At 31.8% G+C, this 14,861-nt stretch overlaps 1 protein-coding gene across 1 annotated transcript in view; it reads left to right on the top strand.

The window, feature by feature from the left end:
- The first annotated feature begins 2,216 nt into the window (after positions 1 to 2,216).
- The window catches only part of LOC111626840 (pikachurin-like), an 83,149-nt gene continuing 70,504 nt past the window's right edge, over positions 2,217 to 14,861 (top strand). Inside the window, exon 1 of the mRNA XM_023370357.1 lies at positions 2,217 to 2,594. Within this exon, the coding sequence (XP_023226125.1) occupies positions 2,468 to 2,594 (127 nt within the window). The 5' untranslated portion in view covers positions 2,217 to 2,467. The remainder of the gene's footprint in view (positions 2,595 to 14,861) is intronic.

The raw sequence follows: 14,861 nt of genomic DNA, 5'->3' as shown, positions 1-14,861 counted from the left end.
GAATTACATAAATTGCGGCCGTAAGCTATAGCATACAAGAGGCCCTTTCTTTTTTACCAAGTAATAATGTATAATAAATTTCTGAGAACGGAGCGAGATCTCTAAGCATGAGGCTCTAAAAATCCCTAAACATAGTAAAGAACAACTGTATTTAAAGGAAATATCTAAAACATATATCATTTTATTCAGGAGTAGGATAAAATGCATCTGTTAATTCGTTAGAAAATTTCGTCATCCATGAAACTTTGTACGTTTTTCACGCGTACGAGAAATTCCTGAAGCTTGTTTAGATGGAAGAAATTACCATTAATTCTGTTTGTTTATAAAAATGCTAATGAAATAAAAATTAATGCAATCTGCGGTATCTTTTAGTAACGATAAATGAAGTGAATTTACAAGTGAGTTAAGTGGGAAGATAATTAACGAGCAGATCACTTGTGAACGTGTCTGGAGACGTTAATACGTCCCACAAGTCACTTAATTGAAAATCCTACTGACATCATGATTAAACAGAGAAAGATCTACGCAAATACTACTTTAAAAAAGAAAAAAAAAAAATCATTAAATTTCCTTCTTTCCTCAATAAGAAGTCGCCATTTTGGAAAATTATATCCAAGAGAATAAACAAATGATGATGTCGATGCAACAAGAAAAAATATACTTAAACTCTTGGCATATTGATTTTTATTATTATAAAATGTGTTTTATTGGCTCCAAAAGTATTAAATCAACAGCACAAGGTCCAAATTTTTAATGCAACTTCAAAAATTTAGCGTAAAGTCTATGCATTTTCAACCAAAAATTAGAATTAGAAACGTTCAAAATTATTTTAAAAAATTAGAAATTTATTTAAAAAATTAATTTCAATTAGTAAAAGGAATCGGTAATTATAAATTAGAAAAGAAAAAAAAATAATAACGGCGACTCTTCTATTGGATTATCAGAAATTTAAATTTTTAAAAGACGTCATAATATAATTATGACGTCTTATAAAAATGAAGACGTTTGCACTGATTGGATAATTAAATAGATTAGAAAAATTAAAATAATATCGTAATGATGTTTTTAGTGAAATCTCTTGCTGATTGGGTAATTATAAAATTTAAATTTAAAAAAACGTCATAATGTAATTAATGTCTTCGAACCGATGGAGAGAAATTTGTAGTACACCTCCACAGAATATAGTCCTTTATGAATTTAATAAATTTTTAAATTTAAACGTTAAAAATAAGTTTAAAAATATAATTTTCTTAATTAAAAACGTTATTTCTATTTGAATATAATAAGCTTTATTTTTATTTTTATTATTATTTTTTTAAATGGTGACTGTATAAGTGATACGTCACTCTTTATGATTCAAATCTACGATCGTTGATTGGTTGGTTCGAATTTTAAAACTTGATGCAATTCAAATTTGAAATGCGTCACGTTTTAAAATGAAATACGAATATTTAAATAGTAATTAATTAAGTTTTAATTGATTAATCTTAAGGGGGGAAGAGTAAAATTAAATTTGGAATGTGCGTAATTTCGCCAATTTTATTCACGTTGAAAGAAATTACAGGAGAAAGCTAAAGCCAAACAAATTCTACTTTTTTCGTCTTAAAAAAGCCGATTTAATTTTTCATATTAGCAGCTCCTCAAAATAAAAAAACAACCTAATTCGAAAAAAGAAACCATCTTCTGATTGGCTAATTTCAAAAAAAAAAAAAAAAATTTGACGTCAGTTCTTAAGTGACTTCACAGAAGCCGAATCGTATCCAGGAAATCCGACTTCTTCCACGGGATATAGTCCATAATGAATTTAACTTCAGCTAAGAAACTAGAGAAAAAGAATGAAAGAAAATATAATTCTCCAATTTTACAAATAATTCGGTAACGTATTCGCTAAGTAATACGGGTCAATTAGGTTATAAAATACACAAACTCGGCCGGCAGGATAGTTTACGATTGGTTAATTATAACGGTTGAAAAATTCAAAAATTCGGGAGGAAAAAAAAATACAGATGAAAAGAAATTAGCAAAGTGCACGCAACAAATTTTATCTTTTCGGTTATAATTTTCGTTAGATAGGATTGTAGAACATATCGGAAAAATGATTAAGTGCAAAAGCGATAACAAAATATCAGGTTATACAATCCAATGACGTGTGTCCATCCTCACTACCGACCACCCCTGTACTGATCAATATAAACAGCCAGATCTGCTCAAGTCTCATGCACAGTCAGTTGGCCTGCTACAGAGCTCTTTCACTCTTTCGGCCACCAATCTCGCAGCTCAGCTTTCTAAATAGACGTGTGCACGTATACATGTATAGAGTGATGTGCAACATCTCATCCAATGTTCAATGACGTGGGCACGGTCGAAAATTGCGTTAAAGTTCATATCTTGACCGTAAAAATAACCTAGGTGATTTTTTTCTTCCGAACAGTTTTTATTTAAAAAAAAAAGAAAAAAAAGGAACAACATGGCATCCGTGGTTCCATCTTCCAAACCCTTCATAATGCATTGCATGATGATGATGTCGGTTGTGTTTCTCGTATCTTGCGTTACGTCAACGGTACCTTCGATGACGTTCGAGGCAGCTTTCCAAGGTAGGTGCAGACGATTTTTAAGTTTGACGCGTGTGAAATTCCCTTAGACGTAACCCCCCAAAAAATGGTCGGATCGGATAATTCTCATAAGTTGTCTTTTGACGTAACTATAGCAACGTTCGTCAACCTTTGACGTCACCATTATGGGTTCCCTCAATCGTTTTCATTCGATTTTTGCTTTCTCTTACTGATTTAAAACGCTTGGTTTAAATAGCAATGCTTGGATTCTTCCTCCATCTTCGTCTTTAACCTTGGCACGAGCCGAACTAATTCGGTCGACCCCCTGCCATTCTTGCTTTCCCGCATTACGAGCGAGAGAAATCGCGTCACGTGACGTCGTCTTTACACGTGTGATTCTGATGATGAGAATAAATTACGTATCGATCAGATAGAGGGATGGAAATCCCTTATATCAATTTTTCAGCTGCTGATGTCGATAATGGATGAGTCATACCGTTCGGGGTACTCTTAGTTGTCCAAATTGGTCCGTTGCCCATCTGTTGTTAGTCATTCATGTAGTCATGTAACCGTTCCACCTGAACATGTTCGTTATTACGTTTTAATATCCCTCCCCGAATAGGGCATCCTTCGTTGAAATTTCTTCACGAAAATGAGACACAATTCCATTTTTATTTTTTAAATTTAAAAATGAATATTTAAAACAGGGATTTAATGTCAGGGAAATTTAATAAAAAATTAAGGAAATTATCTCTGGAAATTCCCTAACTTTTGTCAATCGAATTAAATATACTTCATTCTTAATAAGCCGCTTTGTGAGAATTATTTGAAAATTGATCAAAATATTGCAGATTTTTAAATAGGGAATTTTAAAGTTTTTAGGGAAAATGATACTGTAAATTTAGGGAAATTTTAGAAATTCCTGGACTTTTTAAAGAAAATTTAGTTAGAAATTATTTTAAAAGTATTTCAAACAAATTCTCTTAATTTAAGGAAATTTAACTTTAGTGGATTTAATTTAAACGAGAGGGAAAATTTAAGAAAAATTTCCCTTCTTAAGGAAATTTACTTACCGAGGAAATGTTTAAAAATTGAAATAATATAGCATAATTTAATAAGTAAAATATTCAAAAGTAGGAAATTAATCTATTAATTTTACCGAAATTCAGTTAACAGATAAAACAGTCGTTATTAGAGAAAGGAGGAAAAACCCTACAAATTCCTCAAATGAAAGAAATTTACAATACCTATCTTAATACGGATATTCCCTCAGTTAGGGATTTTTTAATCCAATTAAAATACGTAACAGGGAAATTTCCTGGAATGCGCAGAAAATACCCTAAGTATTAAAAATAATTTCTTTTTAACAGGTTCATAGTACTTTGTTAAAAATTAACATTAAATTAATTTAATGGAGTATATTTTTTAAAATAGAATTGTAAAGCCGAATAGCTTAAATTAAATAATTTATCGGGAAAACGTGGAACAATTTTCTTCATTCGTTCTCTCAGCAAAGGTGCTTACGGCTCCACTTTTAAGCCCCGAAATTTAACGACTGGGCAAATGGCACCAGTTTACGACTATCGAGAAATTCGTACTCCTCGCTTAAAATTTTTTGCCATCAAAAACCATTTTAAAACCAGATTTCTCGACTTCTTGCCAGATCAGGAAATCTCGGGCCACCTCCATCCATCGGAACGCGACAACCAGAAAAGACGGGTGCCTTTAGGGGGTGAAAATCCCTAAACAATTAGTTTCTTTAGGGGGAAAACGTCCGTTCTGGTTCATCTTTTCCCTCTCTGATTATTTATTTCTCTAAGTCTTCTTTTGGGGTTTTGAGCCATTTGATTCGACAGTACAACTCGAAACGCTTTAAACACAACAGACACTTATCGATCGATTACTGTCATTCCTCAAGGGGGTGTGCAGGTCTACAGGAGATACGAGAACGGTTTGCATGACAATACCGTAGGAAATTTTCAAGTTTAGTTCTTTTTTTTTTAGAAAATAATAAAACTATATCTCTATCGATTGGGTCATAAATTATTTGTTTACGTGTATCTATAGTAACGTTACGGCATATAACAGACTTACTCTTCAATAATGGATGATTACCGAAGAGAATAACCTTAGTAATAGGGAATGGGCGGGAATTTTATGTCATTTAGGGAAGAACTTTTCTCATAAGATTAAAAGAAAAAAAAGACTGTTCTTTCTATATCGAGTAGTTAGTCACATGGCTGATGATGAATTCCAAACTTAATCCACTTCCAAACAATTGATTTTGAAACGTATCCATTTTGTAGGTCACGCGACTGGATCAGCAATTACGTTAGCGCTTTCTTTTCTTTTTTTAAATACAATTATTATATCTTAAAATGGAATTTAAATTAATATTTATAGGGGGATGTATGACCTTATCAATAAGTGAATTTTCTCGTGATATTAATAAATTTAACCGTTTTATAATTAAAATATTGATATGAATGGGATGTTATGTAATGGAATTTTTATTAATATTAAAAATTCCCTCGAATTTCTGAAGTAGAATAATTTACAAAAAAAATTTTTCTAATAAATAACCTGTGGTATATGGTTTGAAGGTTTTGGTGGTTTAGTGGTTATTGCGGCACTGGAGTCTTTTTAATCATTAATCATTTTATTTATTTATTTTAATTTTTTTATTATTTATTTTGAAGTTCGGGAGGGAAGAGAAAATATCAAAAGAAACATGTGAGATGAAACAAACTTACACTGATTAAATGAAAAATAAATAATCGGGTTAAAGGGCTTGCTTGTGCTTTACTTAGAGATGAAATTTTATTTTATTTTTTTTTATTCGTGTTTCCTTACTCTCTCTATTTATTTAATATTGTTAAATCGAACGAAGTTTGATGTACGAGTTAAATAAATACGAAGTGAAATTGTCGAATTCATTTAAACTTCAAATTTATTTTTTTAAAAATTTTTTTCTGTTTGCATTCTTTAAATTGGTTTTTTTCTTCTCCCCCTGTAGATTTTGAATGGAGTAAGATATTTAACTGCCCGTATTAAAAGGGAAATTTCAATCGTTGGGTATACATAAAGGGAATTTTTAACAGTATTGAAGCTTAATATCTTTGTTAAGATTGTAATTGCTAGCGAAAAGTCATTCTGGTTAAACGTCCAGTCAGGGAAAATACTCCAAATACACGAAATTTTAGGGACATTTTAGGGATTTTTTTAAAAAAATATTTGATTCGTTAGAATATTTAATCGTTTAGGAAAATATGCGAAAGAGCAAACAATAAAAAAAAATTAAGCCCTACATTTCTAAGAAACGGGGAATTTTTATTAATTAAAAAATGGTAGGGAATGTTAGACATCTCGAGTATTTAAAAGAATATTAGGGATTTTTAGGATATATTTAGGGGTGTGGGGATTTTTGAGGAATATTTTAATGATATTAGGGATTTTTAGGGATATTTTTAATGATATTAGGGATTTTTGAAGAATATTTTAAAGGATATTGGGAATATTTACAGGCTATTCTAAAGGAAAATGGGGGATTTTGGGAATTTTTTTGAATTGATTTTTAAGGCTTTGATTCTTTTGAGAATATTTTGTGGTTATTAGATTTTAGTGTTAATATAAAGTCATTAAAATTAAGATGATGTTCAGTATATTAGAGAAATTTATTAGGGAAGTAGTGTGACGTCTGGGGAATATGTAGGAAAAATAATTATAGATTATTATTTTTTTTTTAATTTGAAAAATTGTAAGTCATAAAAAATTCTACAATGTAATGATTAGAAAGATAATTACATAATTGACAGCAAGACATTTCGAGAGATTCTAAAATCGATATAAATTTAATATTAGCATGGAAAAAAGGGATATTTAGGGATATTTTTCTTGATAGTCTGGAGTCATTAAAATATTTCAATTATTTAGAGAAATAATCGGAAAAGAGAAAAATAGAGATAATTTTTCAAACTTTTTTTCTATTTTTTTGTTATTTAAGTGTTTAAAAATGATAGGAAATCTAAGTATTTTAGGGTTTTTTTAGAAAGTTGACGATAATTTCAGGGATATCAGGAATCAGGGAAATATCTTTAGACTGGTATAATTTTTAGGAATTTTAGGGGTATTTTAAGGGTTATTTGGGGTATTTTTATGGGTATTTGGAAGTATTTTAGGGATCTTTGGGATATTTTTACGGATAATCAAGGATAATTTTCAGAAATCTTAAGGGTATTTGAAAGATAATAAGAAAATATTAAAACAGGAGAAAAGTATTGATATAAAATGTTAGAAAAGGCGGCTGTCGGGGAATAGGGATTTTTAAGAGGAAAAATTAGTGCCTACTTTTTATTTAAAACAATTTTGTAATATTTCAACGTCTTAAAAAGTTCTAGAATGTAATTTTTAGAAAGATAATCACGTAATTGATAGCAAGACATTTCTGTGCGATTTAAATATAGGCCTAGTACTGTATTGATAGAAGGAATATTTAGTTAATTTTACAAGAATAAATAAATAAAGGAAAATGTCCAGAAAAATATAGATTTTGCCTGATAAGTCAAGTTTTATGATGTTGAATGAAATAATACGGTGGGAAATACTGCTTTAAATTTTATATAGTGGCATAAGAAAAGGAGCATATTAGTATATGCCCCATCTCAAAGGTATATTCCCGAATTCAATGGCATAGAAGGTGCATAAAATGGAGAAGTTTTCAAAAAATAGTGAATCGTTTCTTTCTACAGTTTGATTTTTTTTCGTTCGGATGTTCTTTTTTTGTTATCGTAAATCGCATTTCACACTCCATTCAGCTCTGTAATAAAAGTTTCGTGGGTGAAGTACAGAAAAAAAAAATTCTTTTTAAAATTCTAGAAGAAAGAAAGATAATTAACTTTTTCAATGCTTTAATATCATTAAGAATCATCTAACCATAAGATGGCCAAAAGTTAGTTAACCGTGTATTTCGCAAGGAAGCAGTTTGTGATCTATACGGTGTTTAAGTGAATTTTGGGCCACCCCGTATAAGCATTAATTGGGTAAAAATGGAATTAAATTAGGCAAATGATTAGGGGTATGCGCTTATTTTGCAGTTGAGTGATTCATTATAAATTTTAGTACTAGGAATGTGCAAATGATCCACGATAAAATTACTCGATATAATGTAATTATTCCATTAGGATAGTTTAATTAAGGGGGCTTTTAGGGTTGAAATTCTCATACAGTAATAGTGATAACAGTATGTACTGCACGCTTATACTGTACGTAAATGAAAAGTATGAAGAATTCCGTAGAAATTGTATTTTGTACAACAGGATTCATAAGAAAGTGAAGATTTCTGCGGATATTTTTTATTGTTTAGAATGTTATTTCGTGTTCTGTGCGCGTGTTTAGCCGCTTATTTAATGTACCGTGTGATTTCTAGAATCGTATTTTATACACGAAATAGGACACGCTAACTTACTCATACATGAAACATGACAAAATTATATTTAGTAGAGACATAGGAAACTATGAAACGTGTATTGGCATTCATAAGAAAATACAGAAACTGCCACGGAAATTTGCAGCTTTCATACTCTTTTGTAGATTTTTTTTTCCTGTATAAAATTCTAGAGAAGAGAGATGTAAAATTAATACTTTATAATTAATTGTCATTGTGGATTGATCTGTAGATAAGGATTTCTGACTGCTAAAGCTATTGTGAAGATACATCTCTTTGTAAAAGAAGTAGGGTTCAAGGATTAGGCCTGTGAGGTAAAAATATTGAAAAATAAAATGTAGGGATAAACATAGATTACAGGAAAACTAAGAATATAGTAAAAATACAAAGACTACAAGAAAAGAAATAGAAACCATTAAGAAATAAAACTGCAGCAGAAACAAAGATTTATCGAGAAATGGAACAGAAAGAACTTCCAAAGACAAATTCACGAGGAAAAAAAAAAAAACAAAACACCAAAGACAAAGAATCAAGAAGAAATAGAGCACAATGGCTACTCCTTAGACAAAGATGCATGAAGAAACAGAGTAGAGGACCTGGCTTGAACAAAGATCTTTACACAAAGTTTACCGTCCAGTCTAGTATATTCTAATACAATGCTGTTTTTTTTTCGGTTGACGTAGGTATTGTTACTGAATAAAAAAAAATATATCCATGAGGTAAAGTTTTATACGCGGGATTTTCCAACATTATCGAAAGACGAGTAGAGTAAGCATTTTTACTGCACCAATGGATATTTATGAATGACGAAGGCAGTTCAATTAAGCCAAACATTTTGTTGTTGTTAATTGGAAGTGATCCACGTCAAGTAGGCACGTTATTAGTCATGCGCAATTGATTCAACACCTGACCCGTTAAGCATACCCCATCAAGCTTATTCAGCAAGGCGATAAAAATCAATAATCTTTTATCGTCATTATAAATTCGAATTTATAGTGGAAAAAGCGATTGTAAAATCTAATAAAAGCATCCGTTTGCTTTGACAAGTAAATCCATCCTAACGAAGTCATTAGTTGGGGATTAAGTGTTGGTTCCGGCCAGTTTGCCAACTTCAAAGCAAAGTAATATAGGAATGTTGGAGTAGGAGTAGGAGAGAAAAGAGGGGCAATTCGAAGAACGTGAGATTTACAACTCGTTGCTGAATGAGAATTTAGTTTCAAAGTAGCCTTAGAAGACTTATTTTTTTCTTTTCTGTCACGCAACGTCGAGTTTGTCTCGTAAATTGATGAGATTTCGTACTCTTGCCGATGATGTTTCGTGTTTATTTACACGTATATTTTGTATTAAGTGTAAAAAATACGAAAGATTTACTTGTTTAATGTCTTCTGGCTGGCTTAATTTTAAGTGTAACAAAGTCTAGACAATACAGGATGGGCATTGTAGAATTCTATATAACAAACAAAATGGGATGCAGTACATATATAATGGATACATACAAAGGCATGTTTAGTTGTGTTTTAAAATGATTTTGAATGTTCTTGTGCAAATACTTTATGCACTATAGATGTTAAAACTACATTGCATAAGTTATACATAATAAAAATTGCATAATGCAAAAGTAATATGTATTAAATTTCAGTAGCATAAGTATCATGGATGCAACTGCTATGATTAAACTAATATGTATGCTTCTGTAAGTACTTTGATATACAGTATTATATGCATGCAGTCTTGTACGTACATATAAAACTTGATATAATCTTCGTATACGTAAAATGTTCTTTTCTTGTGTGTATACAAAGATTATATCAAGCATACAAAGTGTGTACGCGTATAGCATTACAGTAGCATACATTAGCATTTTAAGCAACATAATTATTTTAGTATGTATACAAAAATTGTCTTGTAAGGGGATATAATATATGCAAAGCTCTTCGTGCATAAGCGTGCAAAGTACTAATATCTGAATAATTAGTATTATATATATGTACATATACAAGACAAAAATACTTTGAATATATATAGTAATTATGTATGCAAGGCTGCATAAGTAGGCACAGACGTTCTGCAACCGTGTACCGCAATGACACGCTTCACACTACAGTTTCAAACGAATACAATAATGCGATACTGTATTTCACACACACACTAATAAAACAAAACGTAACACACAGGCTACACTCGTGTACCTAAGCTTGTTTTGTTTTCTTATCATACCCGACTGTTTTGTATTTCTAATGAACTTATTCATCTGTTTAGTTATCGTACACTGCACGCTATTGACGAATCGAGTAACGTGAACGAGTGGAGTGCTTTTATTATATTATTTCGAGAGGAGAATAATGTCTGTAATTTTCTCGACTGTGTAGTATTTTTTTTTTTTTTTTTTTTGAGGGGGAAATTTTCCTCCAGCTCTATCTAGACAATAACCTTAAAAGTTTTATAGAATATAAAGTGCAGAAGATGCGACATTTTGAAATCACAAAAATGTCGAGTGTTTTCATTAAGTACGTTGATAAATCGATAAATTTTCTTTTTCCTAACCGAAGGCTAATAAAGCTTCTTACTCGAGAAGGGTATAGATCTTGTTTAGAGGCTACTTTTTTCCCGTTTTTTCTATATTAATCATATCGGAGCCCCTTGCAAGTTTTTGAAATTAAAGAAATAATAATAAAACCAGTAGAAATATTGTGAAAAAAGTCACAAAAAGGCAAGAAAATACTCTACTGTTTTTATTTAATTCCATTTTTTCACGACTAAAAAATAAATTATTATTATTTTTTGGAAATTATAATCTGAACGTCGCGTGGTCAAATAACATGGCGCGATTATGAAAATGATGGTGCGGTCAACACAGTCATTTATTTTCGTTTTATTTTTATTTTTCAACAAGATAAGATTTAATATTTTAAAGAGTTCTCAAGGGTTGAAGTTTCAACAGCCTGCTTTTAAAATATTAACAGATACAAGCCGCGTTGAAAGAGGATGGAGGGGAGAAAAAGAAAGAAATGGCGTGTTGCAAGTTGTCTTCTGAATGGATGCGGTGGAGGAACATTTTTTTTTCTTCTTCTTCTTCTTTTTTTACTGAAGATTGTTGAATAAGAAGCGACATGCTCTTAGATTGCTTACAAAGAAACTAATAAGCAGTTTGTTTGAGCACAATTACGTCATTGAGATGCAGTTGACTTGGATCAATTCTGTCCAGGGTTATTTCGTTGTTGGAATATTCAGTGTATTCATATTCATAAATTAGGCAAACACAAAAAAAAAAACAGGCATTCACAAAAGAATTAAGAATTATTAATACGCAAACACGTGTTTTCCCCCTGTCTTTCTGTTCCTTTCTTCTTTGAGTAGTGTTCTCTACACACAAATTCATACTGGCAATTGAATTTTTAAAAGAAATCTACACAATTTGCAGCTGTCATAAGTGTTTTTGAATTGAAGAAATTTAAATTTTTGATTGTTTCCAACCTTCTCAGTTCCTCTTGTAATCAATACTTTGCCCGATTTATAAATAAAATGGCTGTTTGTAGGACCTTCAGAGCTTGTACGGAACCAGGGTTAGCGGGGGTGGGTAGGAACTACTCGGACTCTAATTTTTTCTGGCCTTCGAGACGTATCGAGGGACCCTCGATGTCTCTGTCTGTTTGTCAGGAGCAAAGGAGGTTTAATATATTAATTATTTATTAGGAAATACGTAAAATTTTTATCTCAATTAACTGGAAAACAGTAAATTTTATACAATTTAAAAGACAGGAGACCATAAAAAAACACGAATACAATTCCATGTGGAAGTAAATACTCGCAGACAAACTTGATTAATACACTAGGTATGTAAACTAATCCTTTGTTGGATATGCTTTATAAATCATACGAAGGGAGATAAAGGCTTGAAAATGGCGGGGTGATGAATTATAGTCTTGTGTTTCCCCAGCTAACGAGATGAGGAAGATTAACAATTATTAATAAAATCAATTATTATTGTTATTATTGTTATTAAATGGGATTTAAAAATGTAAATCATCATTTTTGACATGGTACATAAAAATTGATTTTCCTCATCACTAGAGTAATTCCTCTTCACTTAGATAATCATTACACAAAATTGAGCTCCGGCGGTTCAATTTGGATTGAATTATGTTTCCCGTTCTGTCCCAAATTCTATATTTTCGACTCGGATTGAATTCCAACTTGAAACTCAATAGTTTCTTTCCATTACTCCTTAACTCTTCTGAACATCACTCTTCCATTAAAATCATTTTCATTCGTCCAAAACCTAATCCCATTCTTACTTCCAACTAACCATCCTTCCATTCATCCATAAAGTTTAATGCAGTATTCTTTTCCCCCCTTCTGTCTCTCTCTCTTAGATTGAACATCATTTGTCAAACCTTATTAACAGTGTTGCCCCCCTCCAGAAGGAATATTCATCTGTATAAGTAATGATCATCTTTCATAGTTGTTTCCTTATTGAATCCTTACTCCGTTACTTTCTCCCCTGAACTTTGGAGATTATAGTTTTTAATTTAGAAACTCTTCCCAAATTTAGCTTAAAATTGCCACAGGAACGTACTTTATAGTCCTTATTTTCTATTGTATCCTTTGAATGCTCTAGTTTGGTTTATTTGTATACTGTAACGTGGGCAATCTGCCGAGGAGGGATGTATTCCTGGAAGACTTCATATGGAAAAATGGCCCTTATTTAGGTGTTACGAACGTGAAGAAAAAACCGGAAAACCCACGTGACTAGCCCATTGGCGAGGTACGAACCCACGACTGTGTTCAGTGGAGCCAATGGTGGGCTGCTCCAGTTTGGTTGGCGTAAGTATGGAAAGCGCGAATTTAGAAGCTTCGCATCATTTAAACCTCTATAGAAGCATGCAAAATCTCTATAAATTACGGCCAGATTTTCTAAATTTTATAAATTTACAAGCACAGCGTGGCATACGACTTGGCCATAATTTATGCTCCTTATGGACAAACCTGACGCTCAATGGGATCAGCTATGTGATGGTGAATGGGTAAACGATGCATAAATCATACTGTTTGGACTAAAATAATAAAAATTGGAATACTTGAGGTTATTTATGATGAATAATTAAAGTATTTACGCAATGCAAACTGTTATTTATCTTGTAGAAGCAACCATTTAAAGGTTTGTTCTATTTACTTTATTCTAAATATAAGCTTTGCTAATGTTTAATTCCTTATACAAGACAAAGTGTAGTTTATAATTTAGGATTCTTAAATTAACCAAACTGAAGTTTATTAGGTAAATTTTACAAACTATAAACTGCAGTTCATAAATTTGAATTTCTTAAACCTCTAGAGTGAGTTTTATAAATTTACGAAAGCATTCTTAGTCGTAAGTAATTATGTGCCTTGTAATATATGTATAATATATAAAAAATAAATTTTTAACTAAACAGAATCGTACATAAGAAATAAATCTGACATTTTTCTCCAGAAAGGAGACAAATTTTTTAGTAAGTGATAAAAAAAATGTCCTCCTGGAACGAAGCAGATTCCTTAGGGATGCAAAAATGTCCTGCTGGAACGAAGCAGATTCCTTAGTGATGCAAAAATGTCCTGCTGGAACGAAGCAGATTCCTTAGGGATGCAAAAATGTCCTGCTGGAACGAAGCAGATTCCTTAGTGATGCAAAAATGTCCTTCTGGAACGAAGCAGATTTTTTAATGATGCAAAAATGTCCTCCTGGAACGAGGCAGATTCTTTAATGATGCAGTAATGTCCTGCTGGAACGAAGCAGATTCTTTAGTGATGCAAAAATGTCCTCCTGGAACGAAGGAACTTCTTCAGTAAGTGATGCAAAAATATCCTTTTAGAACGAAGGAACTTCTTCAGTAAGTGATGCAAAAATATCCTTTTAGAACGAAGGAACTTCTTCAGTAAGTGATGCAAAAATATCCTTTTAGAACGAAGGAACTTCTTCAGTAAGTGATGCAAAAATATCCTTTTAGAACGAAGGAACTTCTTCAGTAAGTGATGCAAAAATATCCTTTTAGAACGAAGGAACTTCTTCAGTAAGTGATGCAAAAATATCCTTTTAGAACGAAGGAACTTCTTCAGTAAGTGATGCAAAAATATCCTTTTAGAACGAAGGAACTTCTTCAGTAAGTGATGCAAAAATATCCTTTTAGAACGAAGGAACTTCTTCAGTAAGTGATGCAAAAATATCCTTTTAGAACGAAGGAACTTCTTCAGTAAGTGATGCAAAAATATCCTTTTAGAACGAAGGAACTTCTTCAGTAAGTGATGCAAAAATATCCTTTTAGAACGAAGGAACTTCTTCAGTAAGTGATGCAAAAATATCCTTTTAGAACGAAGCAGATTCTCTATTAAGTGATGCAAATGCAAAACATAAAGAGATCTTTCAATAAATAAAATCACAAACCATCCCACGACACAAAAACGAAGCAAATTATTTTTATTAAGCAAAATATTCTCCGCAAAGAAGCATTCTCTGGTTGTGCAAATTTTAAAATGCTTAACAACAAGCGCTAACATCAATCTCGGCGGCGCACACAACTCTTCAAAACTTTCCCTCTCATTACTATCTCCCCAATTTATCTGCTTCCTGACTTATCTCTTTCCAGCCGAACCATTTGAAGTGCCTCGCCGAAAAAGAAAAATAATTAGGATTAACATGTGTGCCAGCGTTTGTACCTCTCTTCGTCATCCATCGCCTTCTGCAACGTCACAAAACTCCAGTCGCGCGCCTCATTCATACACGACATCTGTTCGAGTCAGAACCAAATTCGCTTTCGATCCCTTTTAAAAGTATCGTCCAGGAAACGTTATTAAGTTTCCATGCAAAGTCAAACGTAATTAATGGCCATGTC

The sequence above is a fragment of the Centruroides sculpturatus genome, unplaced genomic scaffold, assembly GCF_000671375.1.
Source record: "Centruroides sculpturatus isolate CEXI.00-Female unplaced genomic scaffold, Cexi_2.0 scaffold547, whole genome shotgun sequence".
Lineage (NCBI taxonomy): Eukaryota > Metazoa > Arthropoda > Arachnida > Scorpiones > Buthidae > Centruroides > Centruroides sculpturatus.
Note: the sequence above shows the minus strand (reverse complement) of the source record. Positions and strands in the feature narration are given on the sequence as shown.